The 24,603-nt window shown below is 37.0% G+C and overlaps 1 protein-coding gene across 8 annotated transcripts in view; it reads right to left on the reverse strand.

Moving 5' to 3' along the window:
- Positions 1-681: 681 nt before the first annotated feature.
- The window catches only part of LOC127499489 (cholinesterase-like), a 30,341-nt gene continuing 6,419 nt past the window's right edge, over positions 682-24,603 (reverse strand). For 3 of the 8 annotated variants that reach the window (XM_051869843.1, XM_051869844.1, XM_051869846.1), the window contains exons 2-4: positions 11,090-12,625; positions 8,346-8,503; positions 682-1,641 (exon numbers count right to left, since the gene is read on the reverse strand). In XM_051869843.1, coding sequence (XP_051725803.1) covers positions 1,514-1,641; positions 8,346-8,503; positions 11,090-12,625 — 1,822 coding nt within the window. In that variant the 3' untranslated portion in view covers positions 682-1,513. The other 5 variants (XR_007926132.1, XM_051869841.1, XM_051869842.1 and 2 more) reach the window with 5 other exon arrangements.

Here is a 24,603-nt window from a genome sequence, read left to right on the forward strand (position 1 = left end):
CCCGTCACAACAACCTGATGCCCCATTGTGATTTTCTTTCTCATATTTTTGCTTTGGAGGCTTAATGAGAGGAATATTTACCACATGGAGTTCCAGAAAATTACTTTAGGCATGCCAGATAAGCATCTGAATGTAAATATACAGAAGGTAAAAATCATCAAAAGATGCCTGAGTCACGACAGATGTTTCCTTATAGTCGGAAGCCTTAAATAGAGCAAGTCATTTATATCTACAAGAGTAAGATTATCATTCTTACAATTTAATTCAAAATAAGCAATGTATTACGTTAAAGTTTCTAATAAAGTTATCAACCTATATTACAGAGTAACTTTCCAAAGCCAGTTTCACTTGTATTATGGGTTTGGTGAGCGTTAAATTCGAAACCTGGTTAAAGGTAAGAGAATATTTGCAAGGTGGAATAGTTAAGGTAATATTAAATATAATAAAAGTAAGATGCTTATTACATTTTAACTTATTGGAACAAAACATTGTCAGTAATGGTGCTCACATCCTCAGTGATGAGTTTCCCCCATAAATAGAAGCACGCAAGTTTTTAGCATCAGGACGGATAAAAAAACTGTGGAATACCCCACAGTTATTACAGTGACTAATCGTGTAATATTAGCATCATGTTGCAGCAACAATATTCATATTTATTTCCATTATAGAAAAGCACCACAATTGTGCCGTGTAAATACTGCAGTTTATTGCTGTTTGAAGGAACCATTGTGCAAAAATACTCAATTAATCCTCAATTTCATCATTCAGCAGAATTTCCGCTTTCATACATATTTAATTCTATATATTCACTCAACTACATTAATTAGAATGAAAAGTATTAAAATTTACAGTTTTGATAACAAAACAAGGAACAAGCCTCAAGCAAATCATGAAAAATATTCCACATTAAACACAATCAGACTGCATAAATAGTTTAAAAGTATGGCACTCAGTTACACACATCACCAAACCAAATCAAACCAAGTTCATTTTCTTGGCCATTAAGGAGGTGAATCTCACAAAAACATCTGTGTGAAATATGTATAACGCATCTGGACCTTTTACTATTGAGGCTGTTTTGTCATGTTTTTAGACAATGTATAATTACTTTAAAATATTACAACAATTACATTTGAGGTTAAAAAGTGCTTAATTGTCATTAAAATAATGTCACAATGGAATAAAAAACTGAAAGGTTCTAAAACAAGCTTCAGTTTTTACATACAAAGAATAATTTTATATTTTATTTTTTTAGTGAAATATGACCTAGACATTATCTTGTGTCAAGCAAACACACTTACCCCAGTACCTCGATAAGATTGACCCTTTTTTGAGTTCCCAAAATAGCAATTCTCTACCACACAAGGCCTTAAGAAGGAAGCAAAAAGGCACTAAGTTGTGAAGATATAGAAGCCACAGAAGCTCCTTCCTCTGTTTATACATATGGGCTCTGGCTTTCTGAAGTAGTAAAGTGCAGCGCATTGGGCTGCTTTTGGGGAAATGTGGTCAGACATTAAAGGTTTTCACACTGTTGCTTTTTGACAGAGGCATAGTCGTTAAATTGATTCTTCCAGTCCACCATGTAAGAAACCCAGCGGTGGAACTGAGACTTCCACTGGAACTCCACTTCATCAATACTCACTACAGCAGAGAAAAAGAGAGAAAGAGGAAGAGAGAGAGATTGAGGCAGGTCAAGTTTGAGATGCAGGGATATTGGATTTATCATACTGCAAATGAGAAGTGAAGTCACTTAGGCCAGACAAACATTCAGGAGGCCTAAACAGTACCCGCATGATTTGAGTTTGTGCAGCGGTGCATGTGTGCATTATCGTGGTAACAGCCCTAATGAAAATATTATAAATTGCTTTACATTTTTCTCATCATGAAGCCGTATATCGACTTTGATTTAGCAGAACCAAAACCTCAATCAAATTTTCCAAGCTCTGCTGAATGTTTTGGCCTGTTAACAATATGCAAAACTGTCTTTAATAACTGAAATAATGTTGGAAATATTCCCTGATGGTGAACACTGATCTCCAAGGTAACACGTTAAAGCAATAGTTAAACCTAAAATGAATAGATACTGTGCTATCGTATGACACCAGAAGACTTGCAGTGTACAATTTGTACATTTACAATTTTATGGTGCATTTTGTCATATATTTACAAAAACTTGATGTGTTGCATTTGGAATGTTTTTGACTGTTTAACAATTCTTCTTGTGTTTTACAGCATGCAACATTTTTAGGGGAACTATTCCTTTAAGCAGCATACCAACTTATCATAATTCAAACTACCCAACAGAATGACATTGCAAATTGCAAAAAATTTACGAAACCAAAATTTACAAAAAAAAAAAAAAAAAAAACACCACCAGGAACTTAAGTTAATAGCTAGTTATTTCTTCAGTTATTCATGGAAATTCTACGCTAAAATTCCTTTTGAATAAATGACTAATCTTATTTTCACAGAGCATTCAGTGCTGCTGAAAATGCTATTAAAACATTACTATTTTTCTTTATTCCCTTACTTTCAGGCACAAGTGCTATAGTTAAAAGAAGAGACTCAAGCCTTGCATGCAACAGAATGTCATTTAATCCATGGGGGCGGGGGGGGTATATAATCGTGTTCTTTATTTAGAATGAAATCAAGTCAGGGACTTCTTGCAATCATGAAATTATTCTCATGACAGAATCACTTGAACTCAGGGACGAGCACATTTGTGCTTAGTCTATAAGTCATCAAATTTCTTCAAACATTTCTATTTAATATTTTAAAAAGAGTGACTAAGCAACATGTTTCATTCCTGTTATGCAGTAACTTTTAAACTCTGTAACTTTAAACAATAAATAGGGCTGTGATACAAATTTTTCTAAGGGTATACTAGACTTTCACATTAATTAATACTTGATTACTGTATATGCACAATGGCAAGAAAACATCAAATCCATTAATAAATTTGTGATGTTGTTTTCCATCCAATATGTGACCCTGGACCACAAAACCAGTCATAATTCGCACGGGTATATTTGTAACAATAGCCAACAATACACTGTATGGGTCAAAATTATCGATTTTTCTTTTATGCCAAAAATCATCAGGATATTAAAGTAAAAATATTTTGTAAATACACTATATTGCCAAAAGCCTTGTTTACACTGCACGTGTCTGCGGTGCGTTACGGCTGCGACGCGGCTACCGGAGCTGATCCGCAGCCACTCTAGTCAATGCTTGTGTTTACACTAGCCACACCACGGCACGTTTCAGAAGCGTCCCAGAAGCGGCTTCGCTAAAGATAGGTGCCTCACCTATTTTTGACGGAAGCCGCGTCGAAGCCGTGCAGTAATACAAAATAAAAGATCAAAAACCTGCCAATTTCAAAATAAACATCCAGTGCAGACTCATGTGGGATAGCAAAAACACAACTATAAACAGAATTAAACTGGACAAAACAAACATTTAACTTACCCATTTTAGAACACAAAAAATCACGTGGTCTCGCAAATCCTGTCGCGTCGCTCCTAAAATGCTCCTGGTGTAAATTGGCACCGCCTAGAGGACGGAACAAAACCTCGCTAGAGCCGTGACACACCACAGACGTGTGCAGTGTAAACAAGGCTTAACAGCTTCAGCTTTTCTGGGAAGGCTTTCCACAAAGTTTAGGAGTGTGTTTATGGGAATTTTTTACCATTCTTCTAGAAGCGCATTTGTGAGGACAGGCACTGATGTTGGGCGAGAAGGCCTGGCTTGCATTCTCTGCTCTAATTCATCCCAAAGGTGTTCTATCAGGTTGAGGTCAGTCAGGCCATTCAAGTTCCTCCACACCAAACTCGCTCATCCATGTCTTTATGGACCTTGCTTTGTGCACTGGTGCACAGTCATGTTGGAACAGGAAGGGGCCATCCCCAAACTGTTCCCACAAAGTTGGGAGCATGAAATTGTCCAAAATGTCTTCGTATGCTGAAGCATTAAGAGTTCCTTTCACTGGAACTAAGGGGCCAAGCCCAACCCCTGAAAAACAACCCCACACACTTTACACTTGGCACAATGTAGTCAGGCAAGTACTGTTCTCCTGGCAACCGCCAAACCCAGACTCATCCATCAGCGTGATTCGAAAACGTCTCCGCTGCATCTAGAGTCCAGTGGCGGTGTGCTTTACACCACTGCATCTGACGCTTTGCATTGCACTTGGTGATGTAAGGCTTGGATGCAGCTGCTCGGCCATGGAAACCCATTCCATGAAGCTCTCTACACACTGTTCTTGAGCTAATCTGAAGGCCACATGAAGTTTGGAGGTCTGTAGCTACTGACTCTGCAGAAAGTTGGCGACTTCTGCGCACTGTGCGCCTCAGCATGCGATAACCCCGCTCTGTGATTTTACGTGGCCTACCACTTCGTGGCTGAGTTGCTGTTTTTCATAATTGGTTCCACTTTGTTATGATACCACTAACAGTTGACCATGGAATATTTAGTAGTGATGAAATTTCACTAATGGACTTATTGCACAGGTGGCAACCTATCACGGTACCACACTTGAATTCACTGAGCTCCTGAGAGCGACCCATTCTTTCACAAATGTTTGTAGAAGCAGTCTGCATGCCTAGGTGCTTGATTTTTTACACCTGTGGCCATGGAAGTGATTGGAACACCTGAATTCAATGATTTGGAGGGGTGTCCCAATACTGTTGGCAATATAGAGTATATCAAGAATGTATTTTTGTAAGTAACATACAGTTTGCGTGTCTCGCTTTAAGAGCCAATAGAAACTGAAACCAAGTAGATAGCACAATAATTCTTTTTGCATACAAAATCAGAGACTTTACATGTTCAAATCATGCCTCCAACATGCTCCTGTTGCATTGTTTTCACCCTCTAATGAGTCTGCACAAATTGAGTTTACAACAAAAACAGCGCACAGCAGTAACTGAAAACAAATATATAGAATTTCTCAATATTTTGATTTTTTCGCACCCTCAGATTCCAGATTTTCAAATAGTTGTATCTCGACCAATATTGTCCTATCCTAACAAACCATACATCAATGGATAACTTATTTATTCAGCTTTCAGATGATGTATACATCTCAATTACAAAAAAAAAAAAAAAAAAAAGACCCTTATGACTGGGTTTTGAGGTCCAGGGTCACATATGTCACTTACTAGAGGAGGATGTCATTAAGGAATTGGCTTTCGTTAGTTAAAGGTATTTTACAAAAGAGAGACAGGATGGAAAGTGATTTAGGCTCAAGAAAACACAAACTAATTATGAATTAAAGTGATTAAATGTTTAGTTTTAAACATTTTGTTTACCCCTGTATCTACTTGTTTGTGAAATTGTGATTAAAAAATAAATAAATAAATAAATAAATCAATCAAAGTTAAATATTTCATCTAATATACTAAGGCATGATGAGGACATGAAAATGTACTGCATTGTAGAAATGACCCAAATAACAACTGTTTCAAATACCTGCATTTTCTGCCTGCTATTCTAATGTTCAGAGCTGGCTGCTGGTTCAGTCCCTGCAAGCAGCGTGCCATGAGCTATCAACGTTGTGCTCTTGATTAAGACACTTAATCCCAGGATGCTCCAGGGTAATTGTATCTGAAATAAGTTTATGGCGTCTACTTGGTTCAGACTCCATAAATCACTGTTTACCTTACATACTAGTGTATGTTATAAAAGCAGGGGCCAAACGGAGTTTACCATCTAGACCTGATCCCACTCACATGCCTTTCAGCAAATCAGCTACTACCACTGGGTGCTGCATCACTAATTAATATTCATAAGCCGAGTTGATAAGGTTTCTTCGTTCCTATGCCCCCACATAAAAAAGTCCCTTATTTGTGTATAAGCATTGCAGTCTCAAAAGAGTAGGCGAGGTAGCGAAACCTCTGGGAATGGCGTTGCCGTCACAAGCGCCATGGAGACTGCACACTGCCCGCAGTGACAATAATTCAATTTGCGCATATGTGCATTTGTATGCGCAGTCACTGGTGCCTGACCTCCAGTACATAAACAAGACAAGTCTACTACTTCACCTAGACTCAAATCAGAATCGATTCATTCCATTTCAGTGTCAAATTCAATTCTGCTCCCTACGGTCGCACTACCTGAAACTCCAATTCTCTTCCGCTTTCTACCACTGATAATACTGACAGCCAGAACTTTTCCAGACGCTACACTATTGAGCGTCACCTTGCAAAGACCTCCAAAAAGCAGATTAAAAGCATCAGTCTATATTCATTGCTTTAACTAGTAATGACAGCTGTGAAGACAGCATAAGGTTTACAAGATGATTTTAAGTGTGCCAAAAGCTGTTTAAATATACAAACGTACAAGCAGCAACCGCTTCCAGTACATAATGCTGTGACTTGCTCTCCCACCTTATGTTTAGTAACGCACTTAAAAGCACACATCTCTCACCGCAGGGCTAGAAACAGACCACAAGCTACATGTTTAGTTGAAAAAGGTTTAAATGAGCAAGGAACTACAGCAAAATGCTCTTCACTTTCTCTTCAAATAGCTTCCGCTGTTGAACCCTAGCAAAATACTCACTAACAAATAGAATATTAAACCTACTCTACCTGAAAACACCCTGATGGTGGGATACCTGTATAATGGATAAAATGGATTCACAGCAAAGACTAAAGCATTCAAACCCATTCACACTGAATTTAAATTCAAAGTGTTTTAAATTAGCACCATCTCAGCAACATATTTTTCCATTATTCATGTGTCCTTATGAATACATTCTGAATGCATTAAACACAAGTACACGCCATTTATGGTGGGGACAGAACAGCTTTTGAGAAAAGTATACATTTTACTCTCAAGCTTCTGGATTCCAGGCCAAATCATTCAACTCATTTTATTTTGTCATGCAATGGAATGACAAAATAAAATGAGTAACTATGAAAAAATAAAGATAGTGACAGGCTATTTCCTGAAAAGCATTTCTATCTAACCTGGGTAGCACAGTTTGATTCATACAAGCCGGAATATTATTAGTGGTGCTTGCTAAGGCAACTTGTCCCACCTTGTTTATGTTATACAGACATAAAAAAATAAATAAATAAATAATATATAGCTTGCTGCATATGGCATATGACATATGCTGCATATGCATATGGCATATGACAGGTGTAATATTACTTTAAAGACTTAAAGGGTTAGTTCACCCAAAAAAACAAATTAAGATATTTTTTGATAAAATCCGATGGCTCAGTGAGGCCACCATTGACAGCAAGATAATTAACACTTTTAAATGCTCAGAAAGGTAATAAAGACATATTTAAAAGTTCATGTGACTTGCCATACTTTTCTGGGCATTTGAAAGTGTTAATTATCTTGCTGTCAATAAGGGCCTCACTAAGACATCGGATTTTATCAAAAATATCTTAATTTGTGTTCTGAAGATGAATGAAGGTCTTACGGGTGTGGAACGACATGAGAGTGAGTAATTAATGACAGACTTAATTTTTGGGTGAACTAACCCTTTAAGTTTTTCCCACCTGACGAATGAAAAAACAGGTCAAACAATGTCAAAACAAACTCCACGAGGCATCAGTAATTTCGCCATTCTCGTACTGTATAATGACCCTTCTCAGCCGCTCCAGCAATGGATGCAACACAGAAAAACTATCGGGTATGGGTTTTTGCAGATAACAATATTGTTCCAGCAATTGTTTATCGGTGCCGATTAATCAGCAAAACCGATCAATCAGTCAACCTCTAATAAAAAGGATCCATGGAAATGGGTACTTTTGATTTAGAAAAGCAATCACCTAGCAACCCACTAAAAACAACACAGAAGAAAAAAGCAACTGCAAAACAACGTTTTGGCATCCATCGACAACACCACAGCATCACAGCACCAAGTTTTTCACAGGTAAGCACTCACATTTTATTTATGAGATGTTTAAAAAAAAATATATATATATATTTTAATCTACTTTTATAGTTTATCTAACTGTTTAGTTTAATAATCTACAAGCATTCTTGTAGCTCAAACATGCATTCCCTGAGAATCAAACCCATGACCTTGACGTTGCATGCTCCACTGATAAAGTGTATACCTTGAATGCAAGTTACTTTGAATAAAAGCATCTTCCAAGCGCAAAAATGTAAATAATTTCTGTGCTTTTGAAACACTCAACCACCTCCAGTCCTGCATTAAGCTCCACTAGCTGGCCAGGTCTGCACTACAGGTGTCCTCAAGAGACTAGAAGATGACACATGTGCTGGCCGGGCAGAGCTGGAGAGACAATCAGAAGCGAGCATGTCACGATTTTCTTTGTTTATGTGGTGTGGGTGGACGGTTGTTCTCATTCTGTGACTCTCACCTGTGACACACTGCAGTTTTGGCAGGAAACTGTCCCAGAACTTGCACTGCTGGGCTCTGAGCATCCGGAGTGTTTGTGACAGGCCAGTGTTAAGCGTGACATACTGCTGATGTTCCAGCGTGAATGGCGGCCAATCTGCTCCCTCCACACTCGGATCCCTGAAACATCAAGTGAGGAAATCAACTGAAAGGTCAGTTTATGTATGGCGCCAAGTTACATCAATACATTTCTGCCCCAAAACAACTCAAGCCAAATAATTAAATAATAAAAATCAATGCAATGACTCAATAGCTACGACGTTTACATGCTCTTGTAAAGAACGCCTTGCAGTCCTTTACAACAAGAGGCTTTGAATCTTAAATGCACAATCCCAGCAAAGCAAAGTCTTCAAAATAAGCCATTTAAAGAATTGCACCCGATACTTTTCATAAGCGAATCTGCCCATTTCAGGAAAAGATTAACTTCGGCGTGTTCCATTGTGATCTTGTTTACTGATCATGTTCATTGATGTATTAGCATCGTGTCATTCCCCTCCAGCGTGAAGTGTATGAAGTGTTAATTGAAAGAAACTAAGCTTGCTCACAGCCACAATAAAGGCTGTTTCTGCCTCTCTATAATTTATGCCAAACAAATGAGGATGCTAATCAACACTAGCCTGCCAGCAACACCAAGACTTCTTTTTTTTTTTTTTTTTTTTTTTTACACAACTGAAAAAGTGTGAGCAGATGAAAGCCTGTCTCATCAAGATATTATGGATTAAACTTCTCCAAATCTGCACTGGTTTATACTTTCCTCAGAGATAAATATAAACAATTCCCTCACCGTGTTTAGTAAATATATACAAATACATAGAAATTGTCTTGTAAACACAAATGTGAGAATGATATTCTCAGTATTAAAAGAATAGTTTGGTCAAGAAAGAAAACGTGTCATTCCGACACTTCTTTTTTTCTGTTCTGTGGCAAACAAATAGGCAGAATGCTTACACAGATTTTCTCCAAATAGTGAAAGAAAAAAAAAAATCCTGTCAAATGCTTTAAAAGGAACAAAAAGAGCACCCTAAGGGTAAGGGTAGCCCACGTTTTCAAGTCATATGATGCTACAAGTCACAAGAGGGTTTTTATGTGTTAAACAGACCAAAATTTAAGTCGTTATTCACTGACAATGTTCTAGGTGGCTTTCAAGCCTAATTCACACTTTGGTTATGAGGCATGCAACAGCCAATGATGTTTGACATTATTGATGTCAAACCTGGCGTGTTGTGTTCACAAAAGCGATATGTGAATATATGTAAGAACAAATGAGATTTGACAGCTGCTATACAGAGAGCAAGACTGAGTATTTTCCACACTATCAGAAAAAGTGTGCTAAAGTTGTACCTGTAGCTTGTCACATGGACAATACCCTTAAAGGGACATATTTGTATCTTATTTGTAGGGGTGGGAATCTTTTGGAACCTCACGATTCTATTAAAATCAATTCTTGAGGTCATGATTCAATTTATTAAAAAAAAAGAAAAAAAGAAAATCGATTCTCGATTTTGAATCAAATTCAATTCGATACATGCATTTTGATTCTAGTTCACCGTTTTGTGTTACTTTTCCTATTTGACATGTGGTAGACAGTTTAATAGGTCTTGAAGAAAAAAATCCCATTGAATTAAATGTGAACCCTAAAATTCAGTTTGTTTTTCTTCTCATTTTAGTCAACCTAATATTATAAAACAAATGCCATTTAAGCTGTCTGCAATCATTACACACATGGCAGATTGGTACTCTTCTGTAATAAAGCAAGGGAGGAACATAGAAGCAAATTACAAACAATAGGGCAAATACAATAGGAAAAAAAACTTCAGGTACAGTAGCCTAGGTTTATTTAACAAGTAGTAATAAATTCAAACAGAAATTGAATAACCAAATGTAAAAATAAAACACTGTATAGCAGTGATGTAGTACTCGAGACTCGGACTCGGTCTTGAACTCGGTCTCGAGACCATATTGTAATGGTCTTGGTCTTGTCATTGACTCGTGTGCACTTTGACTCGGAATTGACTCGTACTCGAACATATTAGGAATCGGACTCATTCCCGAGTCCACTCGAGTCCCATTCAAAATATTTCATGATTATTACTGTATGTTATTATTTCTGTAAATTGATGTTTGGTTTAGAAAGAAGAAAGTCATATACAACTAGGATGGCTTGACGGTGAGCAAAGCTTGGGGTTTTTCATTTGAAAGTGAACTAATCCTTTAAAAACACATTTTTCTGTTGTGTGACAAACTCAGAACACATATTTTATTATTGCTTTACATGGACTTTAAAGAAGTGTAAGACTTTAGAAAATCAATTTTTGAAATTTGTCTACTGATGTGAATCAGTAGAAGACAGAATTGTGACTCGTATGTGAATCGATTTTTTCCCCCCACCCCTTCTTATTTGCCTCTAAAAGGTTCATAGTAGTACCCTAAGGTTGCTACTCTAAAGTACTAATATGCATTTTTTTAGGGGTAGGTAAGGTACAAAGTTGTCCATTTAAGGGTACAGCTCCAGTGACAAGCTGTTGTACCCCTAAAAGTTTTTTTCTTTCTTTCTTTTTTTTTTTCTTTCCCCTGACAGTGCATGGAGGAAAGAAAGTCATTAGTGTTTGGAACAACATGAGTGAGTAAATAAAGACAGACTGAATACTGAGAATTAGAATAGAATATAAGCTCACGCAATAGATTGTGTGTCAGATTTACACTCACCCACTTCTAGCAAAGTTGCTCCAATGCTCCATTATCTTCCTGCTCATGGCCTCCTCCTCCTTAGAGAATCCAAAGGTCTGGTTCAGAGGAATCCCAAAAACAAATGGGATCTCATCCCCATGCATTACACCCATCCAATGAGGCCAGGGGTTGAAGCTGGAGCGATGGTTAAAGAGGTACAATCGGGCACTGCCACCATTCTCAACATACATACGGGCAAAATCCAGTAAGGGGCATGAAAAATAGCAGTCACCCACCAACCAGCCTAGGGCCTCTCTGTTTTTTGGTTTGCTCTGCTCATCTGTCCAATCAGTATACTGAAAAGCAGCCGCCTCTCTGGCTATGTCACTGAAACCAGGGAGGCCCAAGGATACACCTGTGAGGAACTGGTCTCGATTGATAAGACTCTGGTTATGGATGCCAAATCCAGGTGCACCATATACAAGGAAGTATGTCCCTTCATCTCTGTTCAATCCCAAAAGAACCTCTGTTTTCAGAAAATGTCCTAACTGGATTAGGACATTTGGCATGTTTAAAAGAAATTCTCCATCCACTGTTGGCGGAAAGGGCACACTTATTATCGTCGGATGAGGAATGACATTGAATTGAAGACTGACTATCTTCTCAGGTTCAACTGCTCTTAAGCAAGCCTCCATTTCATCAACAGATGAAAGTGGGCAGTTCAGAAGCTGAGCCAGAGTTAAAGAACGATTCCAGGCCTGAGCTGGCTCCACGGTCGCCCACAAGGCATTGGGACTGCCACTCTGGAGAATTGCACGGGTGAACAGGCCATGGCTGCCCTGTGAAAGCAAATGGTGTCCCACAGAGCCAGCACCAGCACTCTCCCCAAACAAGGTTACGGAGGATGGATCACCCCCAAAAGCAGCAATGTTTTTTGACACCCAGCTTAGAGCCAGGCGCTGGTCAAACAGACCAGCATTTCCTTTAATGCTCTTACTTTCAGGTACAGATAGGAAACCCAATGCCCCTAACCTGTAGTTCATGGATACCACCACCACCTGTTGGGACTGACTGAGGAAACGCCCATCGTACACATCCAGAGAGGCAGTACCTGTGGAAAAGGCTCCACCATAGATCCACACCATAACTGGGACTAAGGGTTTAACTCGGTTCTGGAGGTTGATTGAGGGAGTCCAGACATTGAGGTACAGACAGTCTTCACTAATCCTGGTGTTGGGATTCCACATGGTAGCTCCAGGGAATTCTGGGTACAATGTATCCAGTTCCTGGAAGCAGGAATTGGAGTACTGGGTGGCATCCCGTATCCCATTCCACACCTCAGCAGGCTCTGGTCGTTTGAATCGAAGCAGGTCCAATGGAGGCTTGGCGTAAGGGATCCCAAGAAAGGCCCCCACGTACCCTGAACCTCCCGGCACAGGAAGCCTCAGTCCTCTGACTTTGCCTTTGTCAGTAGAGATAATTAAGTCATCTTGCCCTGCTGTCAGTTGGAAGAACAAAAAAGCCAGAATTGGCCAAGTACATTTGATGTGAATGCCCATCATGGTGTCTTCAAGGCTGATAAATCAAAACATAAGGAGATCAAAATAAGCTTCATCCATCAAAACAAGTAATGTTCTGTTTGGGATTTCAGAGACCCCAGACCATATTAAAAAAATAAAATAAAATAAATAAACTTCTTAATGCTGAAGCATTAGTTTGAATTCATAAGTTTTCCAAACTCTAAAATAATTGATTATAAACAAATTGATAACATGCCCTCCATATAACAAAAATAACAGACTCTTGAGTTTTTAATTAGGGTTAAAGGAACTTACTGAAAGAAAATGAAGATAAAATTAAGTTAGCATTATTAATTGTTACACATACCTCATAGGAGCCTCTGGGACCCCAAATACAAAAACAGCAAATTCCATCGCAACAGAACGTCAAGGTTAACAAAGCATGATGTCATAACAGCATATATTTTTTTCTAAAGGTTGGCTCTCCCCTGTGACAAAACAGCATATTGTGACATTACATGGCTACACAAGTAAGGCAGAAGCCAGCAGAGACAGTCAGACAGCTATTAATGACACCTCGGTTTCAGCTTACTCCAGATGGAGAGGAAAGCTCAGACAATCAAAATGCTCTCTATGACTCACTCAGTATGATGAGACACCCAACAACCCCTTCAACCCTTCTCCTTCTCTAGATTACTCAGCTCCAAGTGTAAAAAAATAAATAAATAAAAAAAATTCTCGATTTCTAAAATTAGACTCCCTGATTGCTTGTTGTGATTGTGGGTAAATCCTGCTTGATTAATATGGCCTGCCTGAACCAGACAGATTGACCCAGAAGACTGAGCTTCTACGTTATTGAGAAGAACTACTTTCCTTAAGTAGAAAATGCACCATACAGAGCAGCTTCAAGAGTGACGGGACAGCTTCAGGGTTACAAGATGATGTAGTAAATTAATTTGTAAAAGTGTTTGTTTCCTCAAAAACAAAGACCTTTTCTGTCTCTTTACAGTGGTGAGAATTTTTAATTCTGACTCTTTGATGCTGTGATGAAAGGAGACCCTCCTAATCTCAAATACAAACAATAAAAATCACACTTTTTTTAAAAAAAATCTTGTAGAAAGCAATATGAGCGTCTGAAAATGGAGAGCCTAACTTTAAAATACTTAATTGCCACAGACTGAGAAACCTCACACAGAAAACTAGTATTTTTACATTTTCGGAAGCTAAAGTGTTCTGGGTTGCTTACTGGCCCAAATAAAAAAAGCCCACTTCCAAGTCTCTAAGGGTTTCTGGTCCCTATGTGCTGATTTATGGGATCCATGGGATTTTTGCATCTATTTATTGTTGGCCAGGTGAAAATTGAAAGTCTGATGGTTTAGAAAAGTAATCGCACACCTTTTCTCAACAAGCTGCATGATTTGAGGTATCATTTAACAAATGGTGCAGTACATATTACATGTGTACAGTACCTTTCAAAAGTTTAGGATCAGTAAGTGTTTTGTTTCTTTGTTGTTTTTTTAATAAATTGATACTTGTATTCGGCAAGACACATTAAATTGTTCAAAAGTCACAGTAAAGACTTTGTATTCACATAAACAAATTACATTTTAAAGTATATTCAAATAGAAAACAGTTATTTTAATTTGTAATATTTTGCAATATTACGGTTTTAACTGTGTTTTTGATCAAATAAATACAGCCTTGGTGAGTATAAATGAATTCTTTCAAAAATCGTACCAGCCCCAAACTTTTGAATGGTAGTGTAAATATTCAAGGTTAGGATCATAGATATTAGTAATAATAATCAGCACCACTAATGATTAGATTTTACTTGTAGATTAAGATTGCTTTGATTGAACATTGATTAATGTAATGGTTCACAGTAGATTACTCCAATTTCTAAATCAAAGTAAATTGTAGGGTTTTGCCGTAGGAGGTCTATCCCTAATGAGGAGCCGAACCGAACAAAGGGACAAAGGACTATGCTTCAATTTAATCCATGACAGAACCAACAGAATGTTAGTTTGTCAATTTAATGCCTGACAGATGTTGTCGATTCTCTCGCCTCTGTGAAAAATCACTCTTCAAGTCTTGGAGTTTTGATGTCAGAAGATGAAAATAGAAAATGTCTGTATTATACTTAAATCGCGTATATTCTGATTAATAAAAATCTTCTACACTGATTAAACAAATCAAACAAAAATCATGTGAACAAGAATGCATTAGAGAGACCTTTTCAGTCAACATTTAGAAGATGGAAATTTGCCAAAATGTCTTTGTAATATGTCAATTTTACTGCCTCTAAGGTTTTTTTTATATATAAATATAAATATACCTTAAGGTCTAGAAGAAAATAACCAGAGAAAGACTGCAATAGAGATAAAGAGAGGAGCAGGGGTCAAACTACAAAAAGCATGAGATGGCTTGTGGGAGATATATCAGCGAGGCAACTAATGATGGTTTTATCCATCCGACAGCAGCATCATAACACTGGCGCCAGGTTCATGTAAATGGCACGTTTAATGTCAGGAGATCCCCAAAGATCCACAGCACTTTATCCAACCGACAATGCAGAAAGACAACAGCAAATCTCTTATGTCTGCAGGTTGAATTGAGAAGATAAGACTCTCTCCTTCCCCTTTTCATTTTGTCCCTTTAGACCAAACCTTCAGACAAGCTTGTTTCCCTCTTCACTCATATCTTTGTCTCATCTTGCACACAGTTTATTTATTTATTTATTTATTTAACCTTTGTCAAAGAGAAATCAGACATTTTGGTTGAGTTGTCAGAATCCTCTGAAGCAGATCTCAACGAGACCCAAGAGGAGAGTGTTGTGGGACTTTCGCTGCAGCTCTTAAAACAAGTACCATACCTTTGCAAAGGCCAATCTGAACATTTGGCTTAAAGGGCACCTATTATGCCCCTTTTTACAAGATTTAAAATTAGTCTCTGATGTCCCCAGATTGTGTATGTGAAGTTTTAGCTCAAAACACCCCACAGATAATCTTTTTATAGCATATTAAAATTGCCACTTTTTAGGGGTGAGCAAAAATGCGCCGTTTTAGTGTGTCACTTTAAATGCAAATGAGCTGCTGCTCCCGGCCTAAGAGGGCGGAGCTTCAAGAGCTCATTTGCCAGTGTCAGGACGCACTAATAATGTCAGAAACTGTCAGTAAAAGTGTTAAGTTCGAACCAGATTCAGACAATAATGCCTACAGTGCCAGAGAATATATGCTGCATGAAGACAGAATAGGTCTGGTTTAGATTAATTATGGTTATAACTTATGTTGTCATCTTGCTTTTATCCATTATTAGTACAAGCCTTTTGTACCGAACCCCATCCGAATGATGGCCAAAACTTTACTAATGAGTTTTATGACATTTATTGTACTTCACATAAAAGATGAAGTGTCAGTTTTCCCTCCAGAAAATCACTGTAAGAGCTTAATAAAACACAGTGCAAGAAGTGTGCATTAAAATATTATCCATAAACTCATTCTCCCGTGCATTATCCTCAACATACACAGCGAATTACACAAAAACACTTGTTACAATTAACAGTAAACAAATATATATAGTCCTTATGCCTTTTCGGGGGTGCTTAATAAACTGGTAAGCTTTATATCCGTAAACCAACTCTGAGGAACTATAATAAAGTGCATGCTCTCCCTTTCATTACTGCCACATCCAGTATCGCTCTGGAGACTGTAAGCTGGATCACGAACAGTTGGTACTGATCAATCCTTGAGTAACAACTTAGCAAAACCAGTGTTTTGTATTGTCCCTTTGTATTGACATTCGTTCACAAATCAGAGTGGTGTAAAATGATTTGTGCAGACATAAACGAATTTAGGTATATGGGGCCGCATTTCCTTCAAAAATAAAACTAATCCACTGCATCTTCAGCGGCTCTGATGTCAGAAGTACATGGAGACTGTTAAGTTCACTCTTACATCCAACAACAAAACACCTTGATCGCTTACGAGACATTCCTGTCGCTGCAGCTGCTCCAGCCTGGAGAAAATGGCGGACTGCGTACAACTCGCTCAGGGTGGTGTCTATGCTAATACAGCAGAGTCCATCAGCAGTCGTGGGCATGGCCTGTGCAAAGTGACGTCACTTTGTCCAGAATCTGCAAACAGCTTGTTCTGAGATACTGCTTATTATTTAGAGGAATTTAAAAAAAAAAAAAGGATTAGGTGAATTTTTTTATCATTATACAGGGCTCAAAATGAACTTTTTTACTTGGTAGCACTGGTGCCCCCAACTTCAAAAAGTTAGGAGCACCAGCAAAAATTTAGGAGCACCACAACTAAAAAGCCTTGTCATTCGCTTGTCCGAATAAAAAAAGTTGCTTGTCTGGAAAAAAATTGGATTTCTGTGTTGTAAATATAATTTTCTGAAGCAATATTCTCATCAGTGTTCACTCAGCTTTGACATTTAAATCTGCATTTTTTTTACCTTTATAAAAGTTTTTTTTTCCCCTAATCTTATTAAATGCTTCATCTTTCATTTTAAATTTGATCAATAAATGCAATTAGAATAATAAGATAGGCTACTATAGGGCTGTTACCAGTCAAATTAAATAATTTACACTGAAAAATTACAAATAATGTTTTGAGATTGTTTTAATTTTTTTGAATATACAAATAAGAAATGTTGGAAAGAATGATTACTTTTAAACATGAAACTAACCCGCCAGTAGGTGGGTGACCCTGTTAATGAGTGAGTCATTGAGTCATTCATTGAAACGATTCGTTCGAACGGATGATTCATTCAATAATGACGCAGGTGTTTATGAATAGGTCATTGATTCTTTGACTCTACCGATTCGTTCAAAATGCTGAATCATTCAGTAATGAAAGAAAACACGATTGTGTTGTCATGAAATGCGCGATTGTTCGGCTGTGATCTTTGTTTGGAACTATTTTCGCTGCTGAAACAGAACAAAAACAGCCACTATTGCGTCTAAAATGTAAGTGATTTAATTTTAACTACTTTTTACAGTTCATTGACCTGTTGTATGAAATCAGTGTTAAATTTTCAATCGTGATGTTTTATTCAGGATATTCAGGAGAACTGTAGGCTTTCTCTTGGTCCTGTAATGTTTCTTAACTGTATCATATGTTTTAAATATAAAAACTCATGTGTTAATGTCGTGTGTAAGGGTTCTTTTCATCTTCTCTCTTCAGCTCTTTATATTTTGCACGCTAGCTCCCTGTCACGTGACAATGAAGCGCAGTGAAAGGGAGTGATTGATGGCTAATATTAACAAACCTAAAATCTGCTTTAAACTTAAGAACATAAAGATTAAGTTTAATTGGTTGTGTGATAGAACGGTTTACCGGCCGCTGTATCAGTTCACAGCAGGCACATACTGTGCTGTAATTAGCGAACGTTTTGTAGAGAAATGAAACGCACCTGAACAATTATTTGCACTGGCATAAATGCTCCCAAATATATTTTAAGGTCGCACACGTTAAATTTAGGGAGCATATGCGACTAAAATGGTCGCAGTTTCGAGCCTTGTTATAGGGTGGTTGTGTACACACACACTACCAACACACATCTATGTTCAAACACCATGTAACAGTGAATTTTGCATAATAGGGGCCCTTTAAAGTAACCATGAAATGGCATTCAAACCCATTTTACTTTCATAATGTAGGGCCAGATTTACACATTTGGGAATTGATTGGATCATGACAAATGGGCATTTCATACCGGAATAAATATTTTTGCTAAGACAAAGATTGTGTATAAAGAAAGTAATAAGGTTAAATTTTGATTTCATACTGACTTTCAATCCTTGATAGACTATAACTCACTAGTGATAATTCAATCAAACGCTCAATAAAACAGTTTAAAACTCAGGCCTTTTTAAACTAAGGAAGCAGTTTAGCTGTATTACTCTGTATGATGATGGTTTAAAATAAATAAATAAATAAACATACCGGGCAGGAATCCATCAGTCTACATATTTTCCTCCTAAATCAATATCAGTTCAGCAAGGGCTGCGGAAGACTCAAAATATCCACCCACAAGCACACATCTTCAACAGACATAGAGTTTACCGAACGCTTTTAATAAAGGAAACTCCTATAATATTTCCCGGCGCCACAGCTGTGACGCCTGCTTTTAGTAAAAATAGTTCATTGCGTCATACCTGCGTCTGTTTGTGACTCTCCCACAATCCCTCACCACAAACGCCCCCCTGCCACCACTCTCAAAGGCCTGTTAAACAAGCTATCAGATCAGTGCTGGGCAGTTTTGAATGAGATCAAGTACATTTCTACATTCTGACTCACTCCAATCACACCATCTCCAATTATTCATCTAGATCAGAGTGAGGGTCACAAAAACTGGAACAAACTTCCTGAGTGAGTCAGTAGAGCATGATGGGAGATATACTGCCACACTGTTTTCCTTGTGCTTCATAACCTTTTTAGGAAAACATACAGATAGAACTGAGAATCACGACTTTTTTTTTTTCTTTTTCTTTTTTTTTCTTTTCTTTTTAATAGAGATCATGATTCTACGGTGGACCAGTAGTGCACAGAACAACGAAATTTAAAGGGATAGTTCACCCAAAAATGAAAATTTGATGTTTATCTGCTTACCCCCAGGGTATCCAAGATGTAGGTGACTTTGTTTCTTCAGTAGAACACAAATTATGATTTTTAACTCCAACTGTTACGGTCTGTCAGTCGTATAATGCATGTCAATGGGAACTCCATCTATAAGAGTCAAAAAGAACATGCACAGACAAATCCAAATTAAACCCTGCGGCTCATGACGACACATTGATGTCCTAAGACACGAACGATCAGGTTGTGCGAGAAACCAAACAGTATTTATATCATTTTTGAGCATCCGGTGTGTGAGGTCTGAATGCCGGAAGTGATCGCTCGCACTCATTGACATATACACGCGAGAGATCACTTCCGGCATCAGAGCGCATTTTCAGACCTCACCAACCAGATGCTCAAGGCAGTTGGACATAGTGGTGTGTAAAAATTATATAAATACTGTTCGGTTTCTCGCACAAACCGATCGTTTCGTGTCTTAGGACATCAATGTGTCGTCACGAGCCGCAGGGTTTAATTTGGATTTGTCTGTGCATGTTTTTTTAATTCTTATAGATTTTGTTACCATCGCCATGCATATACGACTGACAGACCGCAACGGTTGGAGTTAAAAAAAATCATCATTTGTGTTCTACTGAAGAAACAAAGTCACCTACATCTTGGATGCCCTGGGGGTAAGCAGATAAACATCAAATTTTCATTTTTGGGTGAACTATCCCTTTAAAAAACAATGGAAACAAGCCACAACACAACAGAAACAAACGGAAACAAAATTTTGAATTTCGTTAGACCATTACCTCTGGTATAAAGTCCTTAGCTTTAACACACTTTAAAGGGAGCGGAAGCATTTCTGTTGTGTTGTGGCTTGTTTCTACTGGGTTGTGGCTTGATTCCGCAGTGTTAACTTGTATTTGCTTTTTTGATTTTCATTGTGTTGTGCACTATTGGGCCACCATATGATTCTCCCTAGATTCTGAACGGACTAAACAAAATAACATGTAATTTGCTAGAGGCTCTGACAAAATGTTTATTACTGCAGTCTATTAAAAAATGTTTAATAAACTTGAATAAATTATAATACCTGCATAATAACTGGCCTTCTGAAGGTTCATGGCTCAGTGTTAGTAACTCAGAGAGGATTGTAAGCTTTTTTGAACAAATCTCTTGAATGAATGATTCAATGAAAAATACATTTTCTAACAGTCACTTGTCGCCACCTAATGGTGTAACAATGTATGTAATCAATACAATCATTATTTGAAGTGCCAAGTTACTTTCAAATGGTGATTTGCTTTATTATGAATACTACCGCAGACATCAGTGTTTATATCTGAACTATAAACCTTTATCCCAGTACTTATTTGTAATTTGATATTTGTAAAAGACAACCACACTCAAAAGACTGTTTCATACCCATAGGCATACATTTAAACAGCTCTCTCCATGTCAGCGGCAACGCAAACACAGATTTGAATATTATGGTGTGATTTTGTCAAAGGTTTAATAGACACAGGAGAATCACTATCATTTAGGAATGAGATCGCATGGGTGTTTGAATCGAGATTGCGATCTTTTAACAATTAATTGTGCAGCTCTAACAGATAGGGTGGTCAATTAATTAAAAATTGTAACTGAATTAACTACAAGACATATGCCGATAAATCTGCAACAACTCCTGCTCTATCGTAACATTTCAGCTGATTTCAACAATATAATTCCTCCAGATTTTAGAAGCAAATACATTGAATTCAGGATGAATGATGAAATGATGCAATGACAAACAAAAAGAAAGAAAAGAAAAGGAAGAAAGAAAAAAAGAAAAAGAAAAGAACGAACAAACAAACTGGTTAGCACACAAAGATCTTAAACTTAAACTGTTGAGCAGAGAAATGTAAAGTTCATCACCCAAAGCACGTTTTACTACTAATTTTGGCCAATTAATTAAAGATAATATTTGAGGCACTCACAGCAAAAGTCATATAGTAAATGTTTTAAAATTATGATTCATTTATCAATTCAGTGAGCACTCAAAGTTCCAATTTCAACTAAAAATATTTTAAAGCTATTAATGTCCAATAAATCTGGCATTTAATTTCATTTAAATAAACAACCATTCAAAAGTTTGGGGTCAGATTTGAAAATTAATACTTTTATACAGCAAGGATGCGTTAAATTGATCAAAAGAGACAGTAAAGCCATGTATAATATTACAAAATAATCTATTTCAAATAAATGCTGTTCTTTTAAACTTTCAAAGAAAAAAAATAAAATAAAATCAGTTTCCACAAAAACACCAAGCTGCACAACTGTTTTCAGCATTGATATATATTAAAATATATTCAAATAGAAATTCCAATTGTTATAATATTTCACAATATTACCATTTTACAGTATTTTTGATCAAATAAATGTAGCCTTGGTGAGTTCAAGAAACTTCTTTCAAAAACATTTAAAAAAAATCTTACTGACTCCAAATTTTTGAACGGTAGTGTAACATTAAAAATGCCAAAAGTGAGTGATTATCAGTACTACATCAACTTAAATACTTGATGTTGTCCAAAAAACAGAGGAACTTGTTTACAAAAAAAAAAAAAAAAAAAAAAAAAACTGCAGTGGCAACTACAATCCCACAGATTGAACTGGATCGATACTTCTCTGGACAAACACTGCTCCCTGTGCCAGCACTTCCAATGGGGCCATTAGAAAGTGTGCTGTTGGACAACGCCACTTCTGCCAGTCAGCCTACAAACACTGCCATAAACCACCCAAGATCATGCTATACATTCATGACTCAAATGCTTTCAGACATCACATACTTAATCTGAGACTCACAAAAGTGATTTAAAAGTGATTTAAAATCATTATTACTCACTCTGATGATAGAATTCTAAAGCCTTCTGGAGGTTCACGGCTGAGTGTTAGTAACTCAGAGAGGACTGTAACTTGCAAAAGGCAAAAAGAATTCAATATCTCAAAATAAACTATGTGGAAAATTATTTGATGAATGAGTAATTTCTAAAAATAACAGGAAACATCTGTTGCCTTTAAAGTTTGTGTAACTTGTGATAACTGCAATGTAAGATGCTTAGTTTTATAGATAAAGGCTTGCTTAGCATAAAATGAAGAGAGATATACAAATTGAGCAGTGATTTAAAAATAAGAAGCTCTGAAAATATATCTGTGCATGACTTTTCCAAGCCTTAATACAGAGTTTTCTTCTGAAAAAAAGACTTATTACATTGATATCTATTTATTATAATATATATAAAACTTAATACAGCTTTAATAATTTCAGTTATTTTTAAGCTGCAATATGTAGATTTTTGCTGCTAGATGTCGCCTATTCAAAATAAAGGCGTAGCTTGATGACGGAATCTTTGGAAATGTCATCTTCACCTCACAGCCAGTGGAAAAGAATCGGCATAGGACTCGGGCAGAAATCATGTTCATGGATGAGATTTTTAACATTACTGTAGTATGAAGCAGTGCAGGGTCGAGTGCTGTTGGATCAGAACAAGGCCACTGGAGCGATTGCTAATGAGAGACAAACGCGACACACGCCTCGAGAGCAGCGGAGCTCTTATTATGCTACAGTCGCTACGCCGCTTCTGCTTCTTCCGGTCAAGCATATGAGGTAACACAGCGCTGTTTATCATATTTCACAAGTTCACCTGCCCATTCAGTCTGAATGGTTAATGGTAAAACAAACTTTTCCTGAAGGAGGCTCGAACCCGAGGCTCGGCTCGAGCTCCGAGTTAAACCCCCCTATAACAGTACTGCATAGAGGGAGAATAAGAGAAATAGAGGAGGAGATGGGGAGGAGGAGGGATGCTGGAAGAACTGTCGCTGGGATGATGCAGTGACTGCTGCTTATATACGCTCGTAATGATGATTGACAGGACTGAATGTTTAGGCTCCTCCAGAACCTATGTTTGGAACTACATTAGATACATTTCACTGTGTTGAAAATGATTTTATAACGTTACTCTGTGCGTTTGCTCGGCTGCTGCTGTGAGACACTTGTTGCACACTGCAGTAAGCTAGATCAATATTTGAATATCATATTAATAAATGCTGGGGGGCTTGTGTTGATAAATGGCATACAATTAACTTTAAAACATATTGTATGATGAAGAAAATGCTGTATTACTTAGCTACTTGACAAAATAGTGTTTTTCTCTGAGGCATGGAAAAAGCATGGTACTCTCGGAAAATCAAGAAAACTAGATTTAAACAATAAGACTAAACGTGTTGAGCTATATAACAATAATTCATTTCCTGTCTATAAATGTAACTAAACAGTTGTTTCCTTGTCTAATAAAACATGTAATATATTAAAGCGTCTTTGGTGTTTCCATGGTTTCTACAAAATAAAACCGGAAACTGAGGTGACTCCCGGAAACGTCCCATATCCTTGGTTAAAAATCGTGATTTTCTCACGATTTACAAATAGTTGGAAAAATTTGGGATATTGAGATACTCAACTGAACAAAATATATAACACTGGCCTATTGTTTTTTGGATATTTCACTGCGAAAATGTTACACATTGTGCCTTTAAGGGGATGAATGTATGGCATGCTAACCCTAGCTGTTGACTGTCAGCATGCTAAAACAACAATAAATGTTAATGTTATGTACACATGCAAATGGACGTCTTGCCATTTTCCAGCATATTGTGCCATAAGCATGTTTTAATGTTACAATAATAGTAATAATAAAATCTAAAAATATAATTCTAAAATTTGTATAATGTTCAAACGTACACCGATATACATGCTAAAACATACAATATGGATGTTTGGACAGCATCTAAATGTATTTACATATGCACAGCAGTGTTGTGATTGTTTATTGTTAACTATTAAAATTTTTCTCAGTAATTAAAATAAAGCTGAAATAAAATAAAATAAAATAAAATATAATTAAAGACTTAAATGAAAATTAGAAATGTTGTCTTCATTTAGGCTTGGATAAACTGATGAACATATGTTGAATATGGCACCAGAAATTACACAGAACATAATAAAACTGTTAAGTTGTTAAATTGACATGATAGCATTGAACATTTTAATTATTCTCATTGATTATGCTAAATAAAATCGAATCATAATTCCATGCATTCAATATTCTATGAACCTTAAAGGATTTATAAATATCTGCACATCTCTAAAAGCTCACTTTAGATATTCTACTAACTATAATTAACTTTGCAACTACATGTCAACTACCAGTCATTAGTGTACAAGGGTATGGGGATGACAACAGATTACTGAAAACAGAAGTTTTTCCCTTAGTGTTTTTAAAAAGTTTCGCATACAGATGACAACATTGTCAAAACGATCACAGTTCATACGGATCCACGAAAAATACTAAAAAAGTTGGCAATGTCACTTTGTAAAGAAAAACTGTGCCTGTGCAGAGCGGTGAATACAAACAATTAAAGG

The sequence above is a fragment of the Ctenopharyngodon idella genome, chromosome 18, assembly GCF_019924925.1.
Source record: "Ctenopharyngodon idella isolate HZGC_01 chromosome 18, HZGC01, whole genome shotgun sequence".
NCBI classification, from domain to species: Eukaryota; Metazoa; Chordata; class Actinopteri; order Cypriniformes; family Xenocyprididae; genus Ctenopharyngodon; species Ctenopharyngodon idella.